Below are 25,411 nucleotides of genomic sequence, written 5' to 3'. Positions count from 1 at the left end.
ACGAAAACATTGCCGGGCCTACTCCCAATCACCTAGCATATAGTGACCGTATTTGAAACCTTGAAAGGCACGCGTCTCATGCGCCATGACCAATTTCACTTCATATTTTCAGTATGACGCCCATGAAGCCTACTGCGGCTCTGACGCCTGTGCAGTGGTCAGGTAGCGAGAGACTGCATCTCTGCTGCATGCCCTCTCTGCAAGCTTATTGTTCTGAAAGCGACAGCCGAAAATTGATGATGATTTGATTTCAGCGACGCAAGGGCAGCAACGCCAAATAGCACCACAGCCAACGTGTTCGGTCTACTCGAGCTGGTGCCCAAGATCAATTTTCCCCAAGCCTTTCACCCCAGAGAAGCCATCACTAAGCTTGTATTGATTGGGAAACCGGTGGATTACCTACGGCACTGGGGATCAGACTCCCCACCTACCGCGTAAGAGCAACATGTGTGACACAGCAGCTTATATGACGCGACCCATTTTATGCGGCTCTGTACGCGCCTTATAGAGGAGGGTCCTTCAAAGAAAGTATTTCTATGGGTGCCGTATATGCGTTTAGCCCCTCGCTTCGCTCCTTGCGGGGCGGTGCTAACTTGAAAAATCGTAGCCGTTATCAGCCGCATGAGTGCAAAGATGCCAAACTGTTTGAGCAGTGAATTAACAAAAGCAGACTTTTTTTTTTTCAAGTACTTGTTCTGCGAGTATCAGCAAAATCTGCCTTCTGATAACTGCATCCGCAAGATAACTTTGGTCACGCAGAATACGACGAGGGAGGCTGTATAATCTGCGATCACGTGCCGTCAGTCGCAGTGTTTCATCACATGTTATTTGTACGAACTCCGCGCTTCAACGCAGTAAGAAATTAATTGCACAAACAGCAAAATTACTGAACGGCATCAGCGTGCAATCATATGACTTCGATAGAGGCAGGAAGTGGGCTTAACCCCACCGGGAAAAAATCAAACAACAAAACATAAGTGTCATTAGGAAATTCTGCCGCAATAATATTGATACCGCGAGCGCGGCGCAATCCAATCACGTGCAAAGAGTTGAGCCAACAACGAGAGACAGGATGAGTGGTTGCGTGCGTGTCCCATTCTCCCCGACGGCTTGTTCTCGGTTTCCAGTGAAAAAACAGCGCAGTGAACGGATGGACAAGAAGAAAGACGGACACAGTGCAAGCACAGACTCTCAAATAAGGCTCTATTGGCAAAAACCTGTCGTTTATCAAACAAACATTCAAAGATGAAATCTAACGTTTGACGAAAACTCGTCTGGTCGGGTAGAAGATTCATGTATCATAGGGAAGGAACGCCGACCAAAGGTTGTTGTTAATACGAAGACGAATACGTTTCGGCTTTCATACGGAAGCCTTGATCAACTTGATGAGCTGAGTGATGAAGGCTTACGTATGCAAGCCGAAACGTCTACGTATTAACAACAACTGTGCAAAGGTTGGTTTGGTTTGGTTTATGGGGTTTAACGTCCCAAAGCGACTCAGGCTATGAGAGACGCAGTAGTGGAGGGCTCCGGAAATTTCGACCACCTGGGGTTCTTTAATGTGCACTGACATCGCACAGTACACGGGCCTCTAGAATTTCTCCAAAGAAATTCCGCCGCCGCGGCCGGGATCGAACTCGCGTCTTTTGGGTCAGCAGCCGGGCACCATAACCACTGAGCCACCGCGACGGCGAACTTTGCAAAGCGAACATTTTTAAACGCTACATTACCCATTCACTGCAGCAATACAATAATTTCCGGTACATTGTCAGCACCCGGCACATTTCATACTACATTGGGCGATATTACGAAAAAAAAAATGCTCTATAGTCCGCATCTATATATATACAGTCCACAAAGCCCAAAGTTTCAACTTTTAAACGTGACTAGCCGGCGGGCTGTAAACAGGAATTTCCAGCACTTTTCCGTCAACAGAAAAACATTTCGTAATATTCCAAGCGAAATGCCGCTGTTTGCGTGCTGCCTGCAGCTGCCATTACACACTAACGGAGGGACGTTGCCGCCACGGTCGATTTCACAGCCATAAGCCCATTTAAAGTGTCAATGTTTCACTCATCTTACTGCCGCCGCGGTGGCTCAGCGGTTATGGTGCTCGGCTGCTGACCCAAAAGACGCGGGTTCGATCCCGGCCGCGGCGGCTGGAATTTCTTTGGAGGAGAAATTCTAGAGCCCCGTGTACTGTGCGATGTCAGTGCACGTTAAAGAACCCCAGGTGGTCGAAATTTCCGGAGCCCTCCACTACGGCGTCTCTCATAGCCTTAGTCGCTTTGGGACGTAAACCCCATAAACAAACAAACAAACTGATCTTACTCCCTTTAGTGTGCGTCGAAAATGTATGCTTTTAATTCGAGGAACGCTACCTACAAGTCGTCAACACTTTTTTTCGGATCACTGCACTGATTTCATTCAGAGGCCTGCGCTCAGGTTATAGCCACGTTATCTCCTTAGCCCGGCCCAGGGCCGGTTCCGATAGCAGCGCAAGCGGCACATTATTGCGTATGCATAGAGACGCACACTGTGCAAACAAGAAAATAGCTGGCATGATTAAACACACCTCAGGTAAAAATGCCGCCAGACGGCATCATCATCTTCATACAGCATCGTCAACACAACAAATAAGAGAAATGAAACGATTGAACGAAATGAAACGATTGTCTAACATGCAAAGCCTGATACCCTCAATGCTGCAGTCTTGCGGTAGGGATTTTAAAAAGTGTACACGCCTCATAGCCCCTTCGTCGTTGTATTTCGCGGAAAGCACAGTGCCTTAACAACGAGATCTTTATTCAGAATGGAACGGCATTTTCGCCTAATCAGCAGAGGAGGGGGGAGTTAAGGTAAGAGCGTAAAGTAAGTGCAGGTTACAATCTACCGAGGAGGCCAGCCTCGCGGGCAACTCCCAGGGAGCACAGCACATTAGTATACGCGCGTCGACCCCCGGAGACGGTGTCGTCCACTCGACAAACAATCCGACTGAGCGGCCTTTGTTTCGTGCATTTTGGCTCCAAACCGGGGCAATCCGAATCGCGCAGCAGGTGCCGGCTGGTCGGCGGTGTTCTGATGTCGCAAGTCCAGGGCGAAACCGGCTTCATGGCGACACGTACGCAGTCATAAACTCGCGCTCTTCCGTTCCACGTATACGCGCGTTAACTGGCGAGGACAGCTGTGAGCATGTAGCCAGTGGGCGCCTCGCAGATAAGCGCCTGGGTACCACGGGGCAAAGTGCTTTAGTGTGTTCGAGGATCGATTTTTGCAATCGCTGCTTTCCTCTCTTCTTAGAGGGGCACTGAGGACAAGTACACGCAACTAATGTTCTCAGTAAAAATTTATTCTTCGGCTCTTTCTGGCTATGTTGACGTTTGTCCAACTGCAAAGGACGCTCTTATCGCCGAGAAAATGTGGTTTAATAATCTTTCCCCTTACCGATTCTAACTCGTGATGTCCGTACCGAAAAAAACGGGTTGCCACAGCTTTGAAGTGGATGGCAGTGTAGCATTGCCTTTGGGATCTGCTCCCAAATATCGGTGTCGACGAACGCCATTTGCTTTCCAAGTCGGCCGGTGATGGCGACACCTGTATTTCGTTTGTTTTTTTTTTTTGCCTTTTGTTGCTGATAAACACTCCGTTTTCAGTGACAATGGTCTCTTTGTCGTTAGAAGGCAGTTATCAACCGGCAGAGGTAAGTTTCACTTTGTCCTTAGTGTCCCTTTAAGAGTTGCACGAACCCCATCAAGGCCTTGGGGCGGAAATGCATGCGTGTTTGGGCGAAGAGATGCCCACAAGGGGGTACACAGAACCTCGCCAGCCCAGATAAGGGCAACCTCTTTGCTGAGACTGCTCGCGTACCCGTGCCTCCAGTCTACACGCACGCGCTTGGAGTGAAATCCTAGCGCAATGCTTGAGAACCAACCATTACGCAGTGTTCTGTCGTGCCAGTACAAGTCTGTATCTCACCGCCAACAAGAACTCCAACGAGTCCCCGTACTCTAAGAGCTTTCTGCCACGAACCGAGCCCGGGTCCTTGCTTGCCGGCACTTTTTGTGCAAGTCGTCATCCGCTTCCCCCCGAAAGACTGTGCTGTGTCTTCTCTGGAGACAGCTGCATACTAATGTTCTGCAAGTGGTCCGCAAATGTGCCCAGCGTTTTTTGCGTCGCACTGAAGGCCCCGCACGTAGTGACGTGGTCTCCAAGCTCCGTCCACAGGGTCACGTCATCCGCGTGCACGATGAAACGGACGTCGTTGACTCGCTGCTAGCTGACCGAAATACAGCGTTAGGATCGCCAAGTTGAACAAGGTCATCGAAAGTATGGCTCCCCATGGGACACCGATGTTTCTGTCGAACATATCAGGTTTGCCATTTCCGCTCATTATTTGTAAAATATGATCATTTAGGGACAACTTGGCGGTATTGACAATGGGTGTGCCCAGGCGTGTCTCTTCGAGCGCCGAGATCACCTCCATGTGTGCCCGGTGTTCAAGGACCCGAATAGGTAAACTGCCACCAAGATGCCTGGCACCCTATACGTCGCCCATCACGTTATTTGCTGTTCGCCGGGGTAGGAACATTCTGTCTAGCGTGCACATGTCGATCGGCATCCGGTTTTTGCCAATAGCAAACGGTGAAATTTTTCATCTAGGTGAGTCAGGCATCCACAAGTCTTTTCAGCAACTTGCACATCGTAGTTGTGGGCGATATAAGGCGCAAGATGAGGTGGCGGTGGGTGTTTCTCCTGCTGGAAAGAATGCAGCAGGAGCGCTCTTCACGCGCCAGTGGCTGCTTCGCCTTCTCTCCGGCTCAGAGCGGAGGTCGCGTCAGGTGTGCAGCTCCTTCGCCATGACAGAAGTGGGACCGTCGGATCAGCCCCAGTCAGAAGCATAAATTCAACGTTCTCGTGACCGTGAAAAGAATCATCGACCACGGAAAAATCCAGCGTAAGGCGGAACGCGAAGCCTCGCGGCTTCGGGGTCAAACCGAACATCGCTGCCAGATGAACTCAGCATATTTTAAGACGAAAACCTTTAATGTCGACAGAAGGTTGTCAGCAGAAGCTTGTCAGCAGAGGTGTCACGCTTTTGACGGGTGTCCACCGAGATATATGAGACAGTTCCTGCGTAATTTCCTTTCCTCAGATACAATTTTCATTTTCTTCATTACGGCCCCTCTTTCTCTCCCACTTCCTCCCTTTCTCTAGAAACGGACGACGAGTGTGAGACAATTGTGAGACAATATGTGAGACAATTACTGCGTAATTTCTTTTCCTCAAATACAATTTTCATTTCCTTAATTACGGCCCCTCTTTCTCTTTCTTTTTTCACTATCACTTCCTCCCTTCCTGTACGTTGCGGTTCAGGTGTCCACCGAGATGACAGAGAATTACTGCGCCATTTCCTTTCCTCAAAAAGCGTTGCGTTCAAAGGGCAAGGCATCGCGACAACGGGTGGCGGCGTTCCGTGGACTCCCTGGCAGCGCTACAACACGCTGTCGCGTTCCACTCCTAAAGGCGAAGCTGAAGCGTCATTAATTATCAATTAATTAGTATGTATTCATTAATCAGTAATTAGCCATTAATTAGCAATTTGTAATTACTTAGTAATTAGTCGTTATGTGTGACGTAATCCAGTGGTGACGCCACCAGTGCCACAGAGGCAGCCAAAGTGGTGCGGAAAACGCTTTCGCCTACGCACTTTCGACAGTCAAAGTTTCCCCCTGAATTTTTTCACGCGTACCGCTAGCGTAAGAGGGAAGCATTCTGGTATAACTTCCCGCTTGGCCGTGCCCGGACCGCAGACGGAGCTCCCACCAGATAAACATAAGCAACGGATGAACAGGCGTGCTCAAAAAGACAAACAGTGGCGGTAACGACGCCGTGCAGACAGCCTTTCGCTACATTGTTCGTGTTAATCAGTGGCGTCGCGTTGTAGTTTTCCCATTAGGACCGTATAGAGAAATGATAAATAGTTTCTACACTATACGTGCACCTTTCGTGGTAAAGGAATACTGGTCTCACTCCTTCTGAACAAAGCTTTCTTTATTAACCAGTGGCGATGCTTCTTCCCCGTAGGCTCCAGGAAAACAGAAAATGAAGAAGCATGGGTACCTCAAACTTACTCCTGACGTGCAGCAAGAGAAAAACCAGTGGCTCCGCTCGGCGACCACTCGTCTAGTTATTGTCCTAGTGGGAACTTCGGCAAAGGGCAAAAAAGTTGCCCCGTGACGACTACACACGTCCAGGACAACAGCCACATCGTCGCTCTCGGCGAGTGCAATGTTCTTGGGACACATGTTCACGCAGTCCTGTCTTGAGCAGCTATTCGAGAGGCCCGTAGAGCAGCTGCAGGACAAGGCCATGACGCAGCTGCAGGACAGGGCCACGAAGCAACAGGACATCGCATCAAAGCAGCTGCACAACAAGGCCACGGGCCCGCGCCAGGAGGAGAGAATGTCGATACAGCTACAGAATGTATTCTTCACACACGGCAGCGTCCGGGTTCACTGGGTAGAGGTCACAGGCCAAGTGCTCGCGGCCGCCTCTGCAGGCAACTTCTTGTCGACGGCATGATCCAGTTCATCGGTTCCTGAAACACAGGCCGCTGAGGAAAAGGCGGAAGCGAGAGAAGTCTCTGTGGTTTTCGTCACTAAAATCTAAGAAACTTCAGTGCCATTAGCCGAAGAAATTGCTGCTGTAGCCTCTGTAGAATAGTTAGAAGCAGCCATTTTACGCTTCTTACAGCACTCCTCCCAGGATTCATTCACACGCTTCATATACTCTGAACTTTGCCGTTGGCAGCGCTGTTCTCTGGCAAATTTTTTGTCGATCTTTGCAAGCGAGCTGGTCGAACACTCGGGCGGGGCGTAGCACGGCACGCTAGAAGCGAGAGGGGTGCCTTCAAATGCGTCCGCTGGAAGAGAACTGATGTTCTTGCCTTGCTTCAAACGCCGCCTCCCTGCCCGGCGCGATGCACGTGCGACTCCGCTGTGCGACTTTTTAGGCGCCCCTTCCAGCGACGAGCCCATCAATGTCTAGCCGCCTTCGTGCCTTTCGGGTTCTTTGGGTACCCCCGATGGTGTCTGAGCATATCAGGAACCGAGGTTCTTCAGCCACACCAGCTTTAGAAGTTCCACGAAGCCGTTTAGTGGCAGGTTCGCGCGATGGTTGGCTGACCTTACCGCTGGATCGCCGCTCAGAACGCTTCCCTGAAGCTACCTCGGACGGACGACGCGGCGTGTTGACCTTGGTTTTCTTCATATCCAATGATGTCCTTGGGGATCCCGAGCCTGGTGTGATCTTTGCCTCTGTCTTTTGTGAATTTTTGCTCTGTAGACTTCCTCTATTGGGGTCCATTCGGTGGTGGCGATACGGTTGCTCCGGCTGCCGTTGACGCAATGCCTTTTTACTCCTGGCGTTCGGCTGCATTTCGGAGCCGACGTCTTCCGGCAACTGGAGTGATTTCTTTACGTCGCAAGATGCGGTCCGGACCTTGTGTTTTGTTTCTTGATTTTAATGTTAGTTCGTTTTCAGTTTCGAGTCCTCGACGATGTTGCCCGAGCAGATGATGATTCCAAAAAGTAGTCACTTCTAGAAAGTCCTCGTTTTTCTGAAGACAGCATAAGACCGACAAGGCTCTGCTGAACAGAATACCGGTGCAGTCTTTCTTTCAGAACGGGTGTCCGGTCGTCTCCACTGTCCTGCTGCTTCTTCGTGCGAACTAAGTGGTCAGTTTTGACTTGTCTGAGCTAGAAGCAGACGTTTTCACGTGAGTTTGCCTCCGTGTCTGCGGTTCAGCGCTCGCCAATGCGCAGGCTTCACCAGTCACCGGCAGCGGCTTTAACCCAACGCGGCTCCCGCGACAGGAAAGTTCTTTGGGTTCCTTGAGCTTCGCCCGGCTACTGGATAGGCGCCTCTACAGGCGTGATGCAACAAGCAGTGCCTTACGGACGACAGGCATTGCCTCCGTTTGCGGGTCGCACGCTTTCCTGATTTTGGTTGGTGGCGATGCACCTCTCGTCTTGCGCCAGTAAGCTGCTTTTAACGATCCCGAAGTTTGTCTGTTCGGAAGCAACTCAGCGGAATTTCCCTTGTGCTCGCGCCTCGTCGCATAGTCGTCGGAAGGACTGCCGTAAGACGCGTCTCTATTGGGCTTTATAACTTGACGTGGTGAAGCGCCCTCAACGGCTGTTGTCGCCAGCGTGCTTTGACCACCGAATTCCCCGCGGAGATCCTTGCCTCTTCCTGTGGGCCTGACTGACGTGCGGCGGCGACGTCGTACTTTCCTGAGCTGATTGGCTTGAAAGCATTCCTCCCCACTTTCGTACACTGTCCCAAGCCTGCCTTCTCCCCTGCCTTGCGGACTCACCTTCCCGTAAGGGTCCCTCCAGTAGGCGAGCTCGTTCTGCTTCTGGGCGGCCGGCACCAGAGTCGCATCCTGTGGCACCCGGTGGTTAGCTGGCGCCGTTGACTCATCCTCCGTGGCCGTGATGCTGTCAGCGGGCGCTAAATCCACGACTTCGGCACCTATCTCGGCGTTGGCAGGGCAGCTGTCGCGCTGGCATCGCGGAGACGCAGTACTAGGCTTCAAGGCGTCGCTGATCATGCGGCAGAGCTTCCGCACAGGCAGCAGTAGTAGTGTCTCCAGGGCAGAGTACTCCCACAGAAGAGCCAGAACAGCGCCGAACTTGTAGAACATCGCAGGGCGCAGCGTCCATGCCATCCGAGCACACTGTCGCGATTTCGTACAACTATCGTGGCACACAACTACTGCCGTATTCTTCAAGAACACGTCAGTGTTCTCGCGACCATGGCAAGCGTTAGAGTGCACGAGGTGATGAGAGTGCTGATGATGCTGATCATTCTGTGGCTTGCCATCACAAAGGAAATAAATATATTTCACTCAAAGGGATAATTTTAGTCAGACGAATAAAAAAAAAGATTTGTAACTGCGTAATGACTAAATATTATTTGGACAAAGACCTCGTAAATAGGCTCACTTAAAACGTCAACTACAAAATAAAATTTTCTTTTTCCTCTTCTTTAAGAAGTGTGGATAGCAAATTTTTCACTGAATGTTTTCGTTTTCAGCCGCTATCCGAGCCGCATGACAAAAAACATAGTAAGAAACTCTATGACAAAAAAACGTGCAGGAAGTCACGTGGTTTTGCAAGGCCTACTGGGATTTGTTGGCCGATGGCGCAGCCAATAGCAGCGTTGGGCGCAGCGGCGTCGTCTGCTTCACGCATCACCCATGTCGGCAGAGCCGGTCGAGTAGAGTTGGAAATTCGCATTTTTGTTCAATCGTTGTGGTCCGCGGGAGGCACAAAGTTCCAGAGGCCTGTAGTCGGTGCTGGTCTTCATTGCTGTGCGCTTAGTTCATTCAGGATGCCGTCTTGACGAAAGCGGTTATTTTGGAAGCCCGTGGCAGCTTTCTCTGAAAAAGCTTGGCGATGCAGCTTCGCTATTCTCTTTCGGCTTTGTGCGGTTGCGTCCCTCAACGCTGCTAGCCTTGTTCCAAGGAGAAATTGACAGTGCCTACGGCTCATAAAGCGATAGACGATGGTGACACGCTGGTTTATGGTTACAGCAGCGCGGGAAGAAAAAGCCATTCGCGAGTCGGCGCTTGTTTTGTGTGTGTATACGTGTTCTGCGTGTTCCTTCATTTTTGCGTATTTTTCCCGCGCTGTTTTAACCATGAATCAATACACTCGTCCAGACCGTGTCCTTGTAAGTATACCCGTTGCGTCTACGGTCACAATTGGTGGCGACCGATATGCGTGGGCCGCGGTGTGCTCGGAAGCGTGCAGTGCCAAGAAAGCCGCGCCGCATCTGATGGTATCCGCCAGCAAAGCGATACGCGAAGCAGTCTGAAGCGTACCATATATGTTTACTGTACGCTGTGCGAGCGATATGTCAAATTTGTGAAGTTTTCTCCGATATGGACCCAGTGGATCGGCCGACCCGCACTGCTGTCTCGATCGAGTGCTGTTGTGCGAGCTTAATTGCCGGGTTTAGGAGGCGCAGTGTTAGGTATAAAACATTTGCGCTTAAGGGTGGTGAAGTCATGCCCTCTGTAAGCCACGTAAGATTGAGTGTACCTCGCAACTTACCGTTTACCGAGACGCCGAGTCGACCTGCGACCACCTCGCCGACTTGCACTTTCTTGCATTCAGCTGATTAAACGCATTAGTGAAGTCCAAAATTTGTAGTTTATTCGACAATCAAAATATGAGCCTTAAAAAGGTTTGATACAGCATAACCAAAACATATAGCTTGCTACCTGAAGCAAGCAAATAATCTTTTAACAAAAGTGATAACACATGGAAGGAGAACACACATAAAAAGGATTCAACAAAAAGACTAGAAAGAAGAAGAAATGCACAACTGAATTAGATCACTTTGCAACCATGAACTATTCGAACAGAGAGAGCAAAAACACATATAGGAAGGCAGTAAATTGGGGCTTTTGAGACAGAAAAATATTTGTGGACCGATCTTGCCAAATTGTGTGAAAGCTTTCATTTCTCGGTAGTTGTTTCTGCATCACAGAGTTGATAAAATTTAAGCAATGTAAATGCAAAGTAATTGGAGCACTGCGTGCAAGTGAGTTGAAAAATTGGTAACAGTTGTCGCAGCTAGTGGAAAAAGTGAATTATTTCTCTCCCTTCTGCTTCATGTATTCCTTTCTGTAGTATATGTAAAGATAGAGATTACTCTAATGACACTATTTCTATTGTTGCATTGTTGTATTCGACAGAAGATTCTTATTCAGCCCATATTGCGGCAGCAAGCTGCAGTGTCAACATGAAGCATGGGACCCCTATGGGCTGGTTGCATTCACACTCTACGGTAAATAAGACCACATGTGCTGACAAAAACCAAGTCTGATTTTTGAATTCTCACTGTCGCATCAGTCACTGCCCCTTGAACTGAGTTATTCTTTTAAACATCTGCCGGACCTGAGCACTGTGCAGGCTCTCAGTTGCCTGCTTGCCAACATGAAACAAGCGCATGTTGATGTAATTTTCTGCAACACTTCTGACAAGGGGTATGTAATGATTGTCAAGTGGAGAGTTGTCGAACATGTGCTCATGAAGTTCATTGAAGAGCTCTCAACCGTGGAATGCGCAAAGAACCTCATGGAGAAGGTCAATGAGTAGTGTTTTTGATGCCAATTTGTTCAGGCGCACTGCCATCCTGATCACCGCCTCCGATTTTTGACAAATTTTCAGTACACTTTCTGATGGGTATTTCAGCCCTCCTCTGCTTTTCCTCTTAATTAATGAGTTAAATGTTTCCTCGTTCTGTTGTGAGTAGTGCACTTGTGCAGTGCTCACAAGTCAGCTTTGCAGCCAATTTATGAGCTACATAGCCTGCCATGTAAGCCACAATTCGACCTCCACATTCACTGATGTAGCCTGGAGCTATGCTGTAGTCATGGTCTGCAGCTGTTACCCGAGACTGCTGAACAGCATCACTGTCTAGAAGTTGCCTCCTTGGTGCAGATATATTCAAGAGCTGAGAAGATATAACTGTTGCACTGCTGCATGACAATATGGAGATGCTGTCCAAGCTCAGACAGTTGCCTGTTGATACACCAGCCAGTTCACTTTGAACAATCACTTTTTTGAAGGCAGCACGAAACTGCTGTGTAGTAGGGTTGTTGTTATGCCCGCCATGTGCTCGAATCAGGCCAAAAAGCAGTTCCAAATGGTCCTGGCAAATTTTGTGGGCCGGAATGTAGTTCAGCACTTGTTTTTCAGTGACAAGAAAATGAAAAAGACTAATCAGGCTTTGCATGCAGATGATAAAACCTAAGAAACCTGTCTTTCAGTTTGTTTCAATCATTCGTCTCCCATTTGCAGACTACTTCAAGGAAGAGAGGTAATGGGTTGTGGTTTTGAACATGCCTTCGAAAGCTTCTATGTTCTTTTCATTTATAGGTTTCTTCCAACCTTTCTGATATGGGCTTCTAGAATTTAGGGCATCAAATATGTCATTAATTTTCCACAAAAAATTCTCTGTTGCCTGTGTGCCAGAAAAACCTTCCAGGTGAAGTTCCCTGCACTCAGCTAGTGCTGTCGCAACAGAAGCGCTCATCACTTGGGCAGCAAGTCTAACTTTCATGGGCTGTCGCTGCCACTCAGTATGAGCTCTGCGCAACTTGTTAGCCAAATGTAGGCCTTCTTTCTGCTGCACAGTATGCAGCCGCTCAATATGCTCCCAGGACGCTGTTCTTCCTTGGTGGTCAATAAAGTACCGCTTGTGTGTCAGTGCATTCCACAAAACTTTTAGCATATGGCACGGATCCAAAAAAGCTGCCACTGGTTCCTGGGTAGCTGGGTGTGGAAAGGTTGTTTTTAGGTCTCCCACATGTTGGAAATCACACCCAAGCTCTTGCAACATTGTCAGATTTGCGGGCGCCCCATCACAAGTGAGTGAAATAACCATAGCTCCAGCTTCATGTGCCTTATGAAGGCACTGGGTGACAAGGTTGGCCCTCTGTGTTCCAATTAGGCCATCAACTAAGAAGTACCCAAGGGGCAACTTCCATCGCCCATTAATAGCCACAACCATTACAACAAATGCAGCCTTTGACTTGTGGCAAAGAGTCGCTGTCAATGCCACTGCCGAAGTCAACAAACCCTTCAAAGTTGCGTTCGTTACTGGATGTTTTGCCGAATAGCCATTTCATCAACCATGAGGCTGCAAACTGTTTGGTGCCCTTTGCTTGCTGTTTCAGCACACTTCATTTTTAGTGCATTGAAAGCTTCTGTTGACAGTCCTGCCAGGCCATCAACAGTCTCGTACCATTTTCACAGCGTTCTGGGATGTGGGAGGCACGTGTCAAAAACTTTCCTGACATACTGATAGGCCCGTGGGGAATAGAAATTTAGAGTTAAGGCAAAAGTTCTCAGTTCAGGGGAGTACTGCTTTGGAGTGCCAATTCCACCATGCTTTGCGACTTGTCTTTCAAGTAGGTGCTTATTTACTTTACCCAGGCCGTCTAAGACAGACACTTGCTCTCTCAGGAGGATATTCTCCGTAGTTAAAGCTGACAGAACAGATATAAGTTTGGCGTTTTTCTTTTGCAGTCTCCACCTTGTTTGCTGCAGCCTTTTGATGCTTTTTCTTGACTGAGCATGCATTGCAGAAAACCATGCAGCCCTTGCTCTCAGATAAGCTTTTTCGGGTGTGTCCTCCTATGAAGAGAGTTAAAAAATGCAATGCATCATTAGAACAATGCACACCCAAGCCTTGCATACCACAGTTACAACAGTGTGCACATATAAAACACAAAGCATTCTGAATGTTCCATAAAAAGAAGAATGAAGGAGCTCAGTTAATCTCGTCGTCCTACTTTAATATCAAAGTGTTTCACCTCTGACGGAAATGCTCAACATGCCATCACTCACAACGCACAGAAAATTCACTTGATCATCTTTTTCTTTACACATTGTACCATAGTAACAGATTATTTGCCCTGTCACATATTTTACCAGCACCTCACCTCACATCAAGCCGGTAATGCCTACAAGGGTAACCCTGTTTTTGTCCAGATAGAAAAGTACAAAAATTCACTTGTAACCTTAATAATGAAAGAATGCAATGATTTACCTTCCAGGATTGCCATGATAACAGAGTCTTTGTTATTTCAGTCAGCATCACTTTCTTATATGGATTCCTCACACTTTCAGTAACAAAATTTGACTCAGATGACTAATTCGCACCTGCTGTTTACTTTTTTCTTTGTGAATGTTTGTAAGAATATTTACTTGGCAATGATGTTTCTTGACTTGCACCTGAGTGCCGTACCTACGCTGCTTTTTTGTTTTTGAAACTATTTGTTCCACTCTGAGTCCCCCCCATCTCCCCCTATGTAATGCCCCTAGTGGACCCTTAGGGTATTTGAATAGATCAATAAATAAACCTCTGACTCACCGATTCTCCTCTGGTAGATGGAGAGGTGTCCAAGAAGAAGATTCCATAATGTGCTCCTCAGCTTGATGTGCAGGCCACTCACACACTTAAAAATTCATTGGTTTATTGATTCATCATTGTATACAATATATCATGCAGATCATTTAGTAGATATTAGTAAAAATTGCCATGGCAAATCAAGCTAAGTCCATTCATGCAGTCTGAGTGCCTGCACATGCTGTGTTAAAGATTATGCTCATGCTGTGGATGGGCCACTCATGCTATCAAATACGCTCTTGGCATATGCACAAGCCTTTGACATTCATGGTGTTGAATTCTGCTTGAGAAATAGGCACATTTGACAGGCCCATTTACCATTGCTGGCCTCCTTCTTCGTGGCGTCCTGACAGAGGCTGGAGCAGTTGGCAAAGTCAGAAGTTCCTGCATAAGATAAACTGTTTAGTAACGCAGCCCACCTTAGAATGCCTGTTGCCCTGTACTCCTTCGTCATGCATCAAGGCATAAGAAGGAAAACAGGACATGAGGCTAATCACAAAATAACTCGGCATGCCCACAACTGGGCCATGCAACGGCTTTAGTGCATATGTACTCAATGCCTTTCGATGTCACTGCAAAAGAAAAACGCTCGCACATTGTTAAACTCGTATCAACTAGCATGTTAAGGTAATGTTATATGTCAACACATTTTATTTTTAAATAATGTTATTAAACACTCAAACTTGGTTTGGTTTGGTTTATGTGGTTTAACGTCCCAAAGCGACTAAGGCTATGAGAGACGCCGTAGTGGAGGGCTCCGGAAATTTCGACCACCTGGGGTTCTTTAACGTGCACTGACATCGCACAGTACACGGGCCTCGAATTTCTCCTCCAAAGAAATTCAGCCGCCGCGGCCGGGATCGAACCCGCGTCTTTCGGGCCAGCAGCCGAGCACACCATAGCCACTGAGCCACCGCAGCGGCAAACAAACACTCAAGGTGTTGAAGAAATAAAGCAGGGGTAATAGCACAACTGTGTAGAAGCATGAATTCATACAGTTTTAAAAATTATTGTATTAAATTTTGTGTCGTGCAATCTCCTTTTCTGAATGCCCACTGGAACTGACGTTAAAGAGGTTGGCATGTACCCATATAAGAAGTATTTCATGAAAACTTATACAAGGAACAACTGAAAAAGAAGAAAAAATGACAGTACAAATTTTTCATGTAGCACGCATGCCAGTTAGCACCGAATACTTTCTACATAGCTGTCAATGACCTTGTTCAAATTCAGTAAAACCAGTTTGGAATAATGTGAGAAAATTTTGCAAGATATTATTGACCTGGTGGAGTATGTCTTGCATAGCCAAATTTTTCTTGATACTGACAGATTACTTGTAGTGGAGCTCTGACGAGACAACTACATTGATTTGTGCAATGAACATAAGCAATGAAGGCACATGAAAGAATATTGTGGCAGTTACTCATGTGCTTATGTGATTCCAGAAAAGGTACCATCCTATATGAAGGATCTTTGCAGAACCTGCTGCACTCAGCTCTCCAGTAAGCACGGGGCCTGACAAACAAATGCAGGTTCTACTGCACTTTACATTGCAGAATTGCAGACATCCTACCTCATGCAGTGAATAAACCTGGATGGGAACCACACCAAGATGGTATGAAACTTACTGGTGTAAGTTGATAGGCTCTTGAGATGGCCCTGGCTGAATGTCCAGCATTGTGGCCACATCCATAGATGCCTGTAAAAAAATTTTGTTCAGGAGAAATGTGTGCGCACTGAGACATAACAAGTGTTCAGTTTTAAGCACCTAGTGAAAAGTGAAGAAGCGTCACACTACTAAACCGTTTTTAGTTATGTCTGAAGAAATAAAAATATGACTGGTGTGCTGAGGCGGCTTGGTCAAAACTTCCTCCGAGCCTGTGCCAAGAAGCTTTCTTTTACATAAAAATTCACCCGTTTTGTGACTCGTGCTGCGAGATAAACTCAGACACTGTCAATCTTCCAGCAGTTGCTGTCACAAAATGGTATATCGTAAAATATCTGTTGTGATGGGCCTGGTAAAGTTTCCTGGCTTTCAGTGACATCCATAGGTGCCTGTAAAAAAAAAATTTATTCTTGAGAAATATGCTTCTACCAAAGCATAAGATGTATTCAGTTCTAAGCAACTACTGAAAAATTGAGAAGCATCACACTACTAGGCTGTGTTTTCAGTTCTGTCTAAAGGATTATGAAAAATGACTAATGTGTTGCGGCGATTCGGACAAAACTTCCTCTGAGCCAGTGCCAAGATGCATTCTGCTACAGAAATCCGTTCTTTGTCACTCGTGCTGTGACATAAACACAGACGCTGTTGTTCTTCGAATTGATGCAGTCACCAAATAGCATATTGTAAAATACCTGTTTTGCTGGGCCTGGCAAAGTCTCCTGGCTTTCAGCGACACCCATAGGTGCCTGTAAAAAATTTTTATTCCAGAGGAATGTCATCATCATGAGCATGACTACTCTCACTGAAGGGTGAAGGCCTCTCCCATGTCTCTCCAATTAACCCTGTCCTTTGCCAGCTGCTGCCAACGTATTTCAGCAAACTCCTTAATCTCACCCGCTCACCTAACTTCCTGCCGCCCCCTGCTATGCTTGCCTTCTCTTCGAATCCACTCCGTTACCCTTAAGGACCAGCGGTCATCTTGTCTTTGCATTACATGCCGTGCCCAAGCCCATTTCTTCCTCTTGATGTCATTAACCCGCGTTTGTTCCCTCATCCACTCCGTCTGCTTCCGGTTTCTTAAAGGTGCACTGAAGAGGAATCTAAACTTGTCTTTTTGCTGCGGGAACTCGATCTACACGTTCCGAGCTTTCTTAGAAACTTCGATTGATTGCCCTGTGTGGCCGATTTCTCTAATTAAATCGAATTAACGTCCGGCTCCCACCTTTTTTTTTAATTCTCCCCCGTATGATGGGCGGAGTCGGCCAACACGTGGAGTGCCTTTCACCCAGTCCTGTGGCGGCTTGCCGCTCTGCCATCGGCGGAGTAATACATAGTAGTCCGTAGTAGCAAATAGTCCACGCATATTTTTATTTCTGCGGGCTTATTTTGCACCTATATTATCTGCGAATGAAACTATTTATTCATGGAAACCTAAAAAAGTAAATAAAGCGTAAGCAAAGCCTCCACGGAGCTGGCTGAAAGGCACTTCACGCGTTGGTTGACTCCGCCCACCGTACGGGGCAGAATTAAAAAAATAAAGGCGGGAGCCGGACGTTGATTCGATTTAATTAGAGAAATCGGCTACACAGGGCAATAAGTCGCAGTTTCTAAGAATGCTAGGAACGTGTAGATCGAGTTCCCACGGCAAAAAGACAAGTTCAGAATCCTCTTCAGTGCACCTTTAACGTTACACCTGTCATTTTCCTTTCCATAGCTCACTGTGTTGTCCTTAACTTAAGCTGAACCCTCTTTGTTAGCCTCCACATTTCCGCCTCATAGATGAGTACCGGTAAGATACAACTGTCGTAGACTTTTCTTTTGAGGGATATTGGTAAACTGCCATTCATGATCTGAGAGAACCTACCATATGTGCTCCACCCTATTCTTATTCTTCTAGTTATTTCCCTTTCATGATCTGTATTAGCAGTCACTACCTGCCCTAAGTAGGCATATTCTCTTACTACTTCCAGCACCTTGCTACCAATTGCAAACTGCTGTTTCCTTGCTAGACTGTTGAACATTACTTTTTTGTTTTCTGCATGTTAATTTTTAGCCCCACCATTCTGCTCTGCCTGTCTAACTCATTGATCATGCTTTGCAGTTCAAGTCCTGAGTGACTTGGCAAGGCAATGTCATCAGCAAATCGCAAATTACTCAGGTATTTTCCATTATCTCTTATACCCAAATGTTCCCATTTCAGGCCGCGGAATACCTCCTGTAAACAGGCGGTGAATAGCATTGGCGAGATCGTGTCTCCCTGCCTGATACCCTTCCTTATTGAAATTTTATTGCTGACTGTATGGAGGACTATGGTAGGCGTACAGTCGTTATAAATATCCTCCATTATTTGCACATAACACTCTGCTACACCCCGATTCCGCAGTGCCTGGATGACAGATGAGGTTTCCACTGAGTTAAATGCTTTCTCGTAATCAATGAAGGCTATATATAGGGGTCGGTTATAATCTGTGCATTCCTCTATCACTCACTGATAGTGTGAACATGATCTATTGTTGAGTATCTTTTACGAAAGTCTGCCGACTTATTTGGTTGATTAAAGTCTAAGTTTGTCCTGACTATTAGCGATTACCTTAGCAAATACTTTGTAGGCAATGGACAGTAAGCTGATCGGTCTGTAATTCTTCAAGTCCTTGACGTCTCCTTTCTTATGAATTAAGATAATGTTAGCATTCTTCCAAGCTCCTGGTACTCTCAAGGCCACAAGGCATTGCATATATAGGGTGGCTAGTTCTACTAGCACAATCTCTCCTCCATCCTTCAACAAATCTGCTGTTACCTGATTCTCACCAGCTGCTTTCCCGCTTTTCATTCCTCCTAATTAAGGCTTCCGTTACTTCCTCTTCTCTTACTGCTACGGGATGTCCCACTGCTGTGCGCTGCGGCTTCTCTCATTAACGTTCTGATTGCATTGGCTACTGCATAGATTTGTGTCTCTTTGGCTATTTGATATCTTATCCATATTGCTATTGCCCTCTTTGTCTGTTAACGCATATACATCATGTACCAAAGCATAACAGGTGTTCAGCTTTAAGCAGCTAGTGAAAGATGGAGGTGGAGCATCACACTTTAAGACTGCTTTGAGTGCTGTCTGAAGGGTTAAGAAATATGATGACTAGTGTGTCATGGGATTCGGATAAATCTCGTGGTGAGCCCGTGCCAGGAAGCAATGTTTGTAGCTCCTGCTCCAACATATACACAGCCACTGTGATGCTTCGAATAGCTGTAGTAGTCACAAAAAAGAGCTGTTTGAAAATACCTGTTCCAGTGGAGAAGCTGGAGATGTGTGACTTTGTGTTAGTGCTTGCTGGGCGCCATGCTGAGCAGTGGCAGCAACAGCTGTGCCATCGCCTGGCTGCTGTGAAAGGGGCGCCTGCTGTAAATGAATAACGAGGTGCATCACATGCTTGCAGTGGAACCATATTTTTGAGAGGCTGTGGCTAGAGTTCCGTCCAGACGGAACTACAATTTGCGCTAGAGTTCCGTCTAGACGGAACAACAATTTGCGCTAAAGTTCCGTCCAGACGGAACTGCATGTAGCGATGGGGTTCCGTCCAGACGGAACTGTATCTGACACCATACAGTTCCGTCCAGCATTATCTGCCACAAGAGTTATGTCAAGACGGAATTAAAGCTGGCGTTAGGGATTGGGAAACCAGTTTGCTTGCAGACTTTTGCATGTTTACTTTAAAAAGTGGCAATCCTGTTCCACCTAATGTGTGACAGGATATTCTGCTGCACAATTTTATTTTCCAAGCAGTCAGTGAGAAATGGCAATAGAACGAGTTTTGGCTTGGGTTTGTTGGTGCGTTTGCATAATGCTTGTTGACCGTTTGTGTACGTCTTAGTCTTTTTCGCGCTACGTCATCTTGCAGCACAAACAGCGAGAGGGCATCAAATCACTTCGCAAAGAGTTTCTGCACTCTGCTTCTAACAGTGCCATTTTCCCGATCCTGCATGCGTGCACGGAAGTTATACCTTCGAGGATGTAACTGAACGCAGCACGTGGACAGATATTTTAGTACCGTATACATGCGTAGAGAGAACATATCTGGGTACAGCTTTGTCAACTGGTTATTCCAGAGGCAAATAAATGCTTTATGTAGGTAGAAATCACCCATTTTGTATAGTATGGACAGTACGGACAATATACAGTTTTAGTTTTACGTACGTAGAACCTTCACGCACGTAAACGTGAGCAGTCTACATAGCGTGTGCTTGTGTCGCTTCGTGCAGTTTTAGCTACACGTACAGGACGCAAACTGTGTAGATCTGCCATAGAGCATAAAAAATGCGCTAGCATGTTGTGCAGCGCCATCTAGTACAGATAAATAAAACTAATTTTGATTAGTCGAGCTGCTTGGAGCGGAGCCAGGCAAAGCCACAGTGCAGGCGCTAAATACTTTCCCCCTTTCTTCTGACAAACGTTGAGCGATTTCATTCCACCGAACTGTTTGTTGCATGTTGTCTTCAAAGGGATTGCATTCCTTTACGTCCCGTGGCATATTTAAATAATTGCTTTTCGAGAAGCGAAGGCGCGCTGGTGTCCCACTCATATTGACGACGTGTGCGTATAGAGTCAAAACGTGCACCGTTTTGCTTTTCCCGCTGACTGTGCCGAGGGTCTCGAGATGTCCCGCGAGGTTTTGAGCTTCGCGTGGTCTCGCGAGAGCGTCGGCACACTCGTTGCTATGACGACCACAGACGCTTCTCCGTCAGGCTTAGGAGCTGCTGAAACGGATTTCTATGTGGAAAACAAAAGCTAGTTCTCACCTAAAACTTCATGCGAGAGCAAGAATGGACCAACTGAAGGCAAATACAGCAGTTTACAGCACGATACCTCGTCGAGGGATTAGCGACGAAGCTGTTATCGTTGCGAAGCGGGCGGGCAGGGCGCCGCCATCTTGCCAACGCGCCACGTACGCAAGCAACGTGAAGACCGCCACGCAAAGATCCGAATCTCACATACGTCCGTGCCATAGAGTTGTCCGTGCGACCCACGCAGACACTTCACGTTCTGCGCATGCGCACTGGTGACCCGTAAGCGCTCTACTTAAAGGGGCTGCGAAACACTGCCTGGGCGAATACCGGCTATACTTCAGGTGGGTTCTTTATATCACACAGATGCTGACTTAAAAAGAATTACAGCAATCGATGCACAGGAACGGGAGTTATTCAGTGAAGAAATTTCAAAATACAAGCAAACAAAACGCTGCCCTCAACTCAATTTTGGCGGGGCTTCCCACTCCTATTTCGCTCTCCCAATGACGGCACATGGAGTTTTTTTACCTCCATGTGACGGCACCTGGCGCAACCAATCAAAACAGCCAGCCAGAGCACGTCGCGGAAGTTTGTACTCCATGGTTGCCTGCTCGCTGTGAGACTGGCAGCGTTGTTTCTATGCCAGAGCGCCCCTGGTGGTGTATTTTTATTTTACTTGCTTTGCAGGGCTTTTATCTAAGACAAACAAATTGTTTTTGTTGATCTAATATAAAACGCAGACAGGTGACAAAATGTGTCTCTATTTATTCACACAATTTGCAGGATATTTACTGTTTGTCCGGTCATCAAGCTCGCGCCAGGTGATGTCATATCCGCTGCTAAAAACCCGCCACTGTGTGGCGACCATGAAGTTGTTTTTGGGAGGACATTAAAATATTAAAAAACGGAATGTACGCGGTATTACCGACGCTAATAGCACCATTATAACTCACGTACTGTATGCAATCAACAGGCAAAACGGTTAACTAAGATTGTGTTTCTGGGCCCCTTTAAGTGAAGCGTCTACGTACGTGAAACTAAAACTGTCTATTGTATGGACGGAACTCTAGCTGCAGTAAATACTCCGTCTGGACGGAACTGCAGCAGCAGCAAATGTTCCGTCTGGACGGAACGCTAGACACTATCCGTTTTTGGCCATGGAGGAAGGAAAACTAAGGAGAGGCCCTTCGTATTCCCAATGCATTGGCAAAAATGTGGCGGAAGTGAAGTCAAAATTTAGGCTTAAAAAGTCGGGCCACTAGCAACGTTGTCGTTGTTGCTAAGAAAACTCGGGCCACTAACAACGGCGTACGGCGTCGTTAGCGTCGTTGTTGCTAGGGGCCCGAGTGTTTCTCGGTAGCGGTGGACGGGCTTTCGGCACGGTGTGCTCGGCCTTGCGTGTTAAAGTCCACGTGCCTGGCGTCGTGACGTTGCGCACGCATCTAGGATTGCTTTTAAATGCGGCAAATAACCGCTCATTTGATATTTTGTTCCGTCAAACTTGGTGTCGTTACGCGGAGCGATCGATGCGTTGAAATGAATCTCGCGAAAAGGTGGCACTCCGGAACCGCGCTTCGACACGCGAAGAAGCGTTGATTGTTTTGATCAGCGAACTTTCGCACCTCACCAAACAGCACAGAAACATGAAGCCGCTCTCGGCGATGCTGAGCTGCGTTTCGAAGGCCACACGGCGGGTATACGGTAGCCCGAGCGGCGCGCAATGTCGTCTTTCTTCGCCTGGCGTCGGAAAAGGTTCACCGCACCTGTTCGCCGGTCTGTGTCTGGGTCACGGTGCAAGAGTATATTATTCTTACACCGTGGTCTAGGTGCGTGTTTGCGGGGAGGGAGGTGTAGGAGTGTAGCGGCGAGCGGCGCGGTTTTTTTTATACCTTTCTTTTACGAAGCGCTTGCGAGCCGCGCGCGATACCCACCCCGTAGCTCGGTGGAGAAAGAAGATATTGAGGAAAGCCGAGCCAACTTCCGGTTGCGGGGCGGCTTCACAAAAAGTGACATCAGGGCCTCTCCTTAGTTCTTTCCTTCCTCCATGGGGGTGTCTCTCCTCAGGCTCCCCCAGCTACACCCCATGAAGTGTGTATGGTATGTGTATGAGGAATTATATATGCAGAACTGTCATATCTGTATAATAAGGGAGTAATTAAACTCATTGGCATCCACCCAAGCGCAGCTATGCAGCTAAAGGAAAGCTATACAGTTTCCGCAGAAACTTCGCAAAAGAAAACGGGATTCCCCTAAACATTTGGCCAAGCTTTCTACCTGTGTTTTGTCTTTTTTTCTTTGTCTCATGCTTCCCTTTTTTTATGTGTATGACATTTACCGCATTTACTCGCGTAATTTGCGCCCGCAATTAGATTGTGCACCCTAAAAAGTTCAAACTTTTATTCGGATTAAAAAAAAACTACTCACACATTTTGCGCACTATGCTGAGCCAGACCACCGGCATGTACGCGGGTGCGAACTGTGCGCCGTTTACCCGGCTTGCTGCGCGCGCGCCCAAATCCAAAACTCTACCGTACCGTTTGCTATCCGGTTTGCCGCTAGTCAGCCGGGCCACACGCAAGGGCCCCGTTTTATTGCCCGTTATCTCCTCCTACTGCTGACTTCGCGATTGAATCTTTGCGCGTTTATTGCTTTGAGCGAAGCACGTGCCGTCATGCCGCCCCGCAGGGAGCTACATAGCGTGGGTGCGGCGGACGGGTCAACCTTTTTGCCAGGGGTGCCAATCTTTTTTTTTTTTTAGGACGTGTTCGGATAACTCGCTTGCGCGTAAATTGTGCACCCTCTTTTTGGAGCCCTAATTAAAGAAAAAAACACGTGCGCAAATTACGCGAGCAAATACGTACGGTGCCTTATGGAACTTCTTTGTGATTTCCTTTGTAAACGAACTATAGTTTTTAAGGAATCACAGTGCTCTCTTAGTTACAGTGACACTTCCCAGGTGCTATGGCCGAGATAACAACAAAAAATGCACCACCAAACATATTACTGCTAGGCGCAAACATTTGCACACTACAAGAATAATCAAATGGAAATGATGCCCCAAAGAAACTGTGGTGTACTCGATTATTCTTTTTTATTTTCTTCTAATGAGGGAGTGCGTAAGCTAATAAATAAATAAATTATCATGTACAGTAAGCAGAATTTCATCAGAGCCCGCAGCAGTTTAGGAGTAATGACACAATCACTTTTTATCAGTGCGGGAATACTGTAGTCATGCTACTCGATAACCGTCCAGCTAAAGCCATTTATTCGCAAATCATTCTATTTCTTGCATGAACACCTAAAAGGTCATATTGAAAGCATACGTGCATGCAGGCAAGCTATAATAAAATACCTTCTCAATAAGAGCATATCTTTCCAATTACTTGAGAATGTATCGAAGGTGGTTCCTCACCTGAAGGGGGACGGCATCCGCACGTATACGAACTACGAGCGGCGACATCCGATCGAAGTTCTCGGGCAGAAAATGTTTTGAGCATACGCAGGTCCATTTTGCTGGTTCCCAGTCGCTTTGGCCTGGTCTAACGGCCTCAGTCCACTGCCTCCTTCGCTCTGGATCTTTCGGAAACCTGTTTGAAAATAATACTGTTCACTGCACTCGGACAAAGTGCCACGAATAAGGCCGGGGTGGTACGAATACCACGTTCACACCGTGTCGTGCGTTATGTTCTGCGAGCATGCATTTTACTCATTACGCAGTCAATTAAATACGAAAACAAAATGCAGTATACTTACGAGTGGAAAGTGACGCCCGGTTCTTGTCCTGGCGTGCGCGACCGACACCCAGGAACACAGCAGCTGGGCATCGCAGCGTCCTTGTCAATCGGAGCAGAAGTCTCACTTTCCGCCGTGTCTGACAGCTGCCGACAGCCAGGCGCGGCGCGAAATTTTTAGCGAAATCGTCTGCTCGCGCCGCTCGCGTTGATCTTCGCGGCGCTAGCATGCCATTGGCTGAGACAACGGCCAAGTGTCATGGCAGAGCCATCGCTTCCGGCTTCCAAAAATGTGACGTAGCAGCCTCTCCTCTTTTCCTTCTTTTTCCTCCATGGTTTTCAGCGTGTGCGCTCGTTCGCCGCTTCGTTTTCAGAACCATATTTGCCGCTCCAGCCTACTGTGACCCTTATGATGACAATATCTGTAGACGACAGCATTGCTCTCGGTAGCGGAAAATAGCATGCAGAGCGAAGTCCGAGGAAGAGTGAAGGGGAAGGTGTGCGCCAGAATGCCATGTGACGCTACCTTCAGTATCAAGGGACCTTACAAGCATACGCACTGGGCGCCCAATGACGAAACATGCGAACTGATACTGACCCATCTACCAGGTGTGAACTTACAACTCAAGAACGAAGCGTTAATCCCCTGTCACGCTGACGTGACAGGAGGTTAATCGTGTAAATTAGGATGAACCGCGGATTAACTAAGACGTCATGACAATTGGTCGACGGCATAGCTTAAGGGCCTCCTTTGAGAGGCATTTGCCGCTTCGAACTTGAATTGCATCGTCTGTATCTGACCATACTCTGTCGACCCCTCCGACACACCCTCCGAGTTGGTTTAGTTGTCGCCTTCCTAAGCTTCCTCTGCTCTGTTGAATAACCTCAGCTATTCCATTTCATTTATTGAAGCATTAAGTTGCTGTAGAAACTGCATAAGGCGGGGTCTAGAACAAAGTGTAGCGATGCATCGATACCAGCTCAGCATTAACAACAAGAAAGAAAAACAAAACAAAGCAAAAAAATTGTCGTAAAAGAAGGTATATTAGCACAGGATCAAGTAATTTGATAAAGTGAGAAACACCAAGTAAAACACAGGTGACTCGTTGGCTTAGTGAGAAATATTTCTCGATCTGTACACGAAGCAATATTATCAGGCAGGGCATTCCATCCGGCTATATCGGTATTTTTCGGTGCACGCCTGAAAGTGCCTTGGCTGCGCCTCTTAATTTTTTCGAATCTCGCA

At 47.3% G+C, this 25,411-nt stretch overlaps 1 protein-coding gene across 1 annotated transcript; it reads right to left on the bottom strand.

Annotated features, from left to right (window-relative positions):
- Positions 1-12,694: 12,694 nt before the first annotated feature.
- On the bottom strand, positions 12,695-24,258 carry LOC149353749 (uncharacterized). Its single transcript, XM_089577397.1, has 9 exons — positions 24,188-24,258; positions 23,847-24,021; positions 18,933-19,049; positions 16,348-16,401; positions 16,014-16,044; positions 15,618-15,709; positions 14,308-14,373; positions 13,954-14,038; positions 12,695-13,214 (listed from the first exon to the last, which is right to left on the bottom strand). Exons 1-9 carry the CDS (start codon positions 24,256-24,258, stop codon positions 13,006-13,008), a joined length of 900 nt encoding a protein of 299 aa, XP_089433523.1. The 3' UTR covers positions 12,695-13,005.
- Between the last annotated feature and the right edge of the window lie 1,153 nt (positions 24,259-25,411).

The sequence above is a fragment of the Amblyomma mixtum genome, chromosome 3 (assembly GCF_055824585.1).
Source record: "Amblyomma mixtum isolate Tamu chromosome 3, ASM5582458v1, whole genome shotgun sequence".
In the NCBI taxonomy this organism is placed as follows: Eukaryota; Metazoa; Arthropoda; class Arachnida; order Ixodida; family Ixodidae; genus Amblyomma; species Amblyomma mixtum.
Note: the sequence above shows the minus strand (reverse complement) of the source record. Positions and strands in the feature narration are given on the sequence as shown.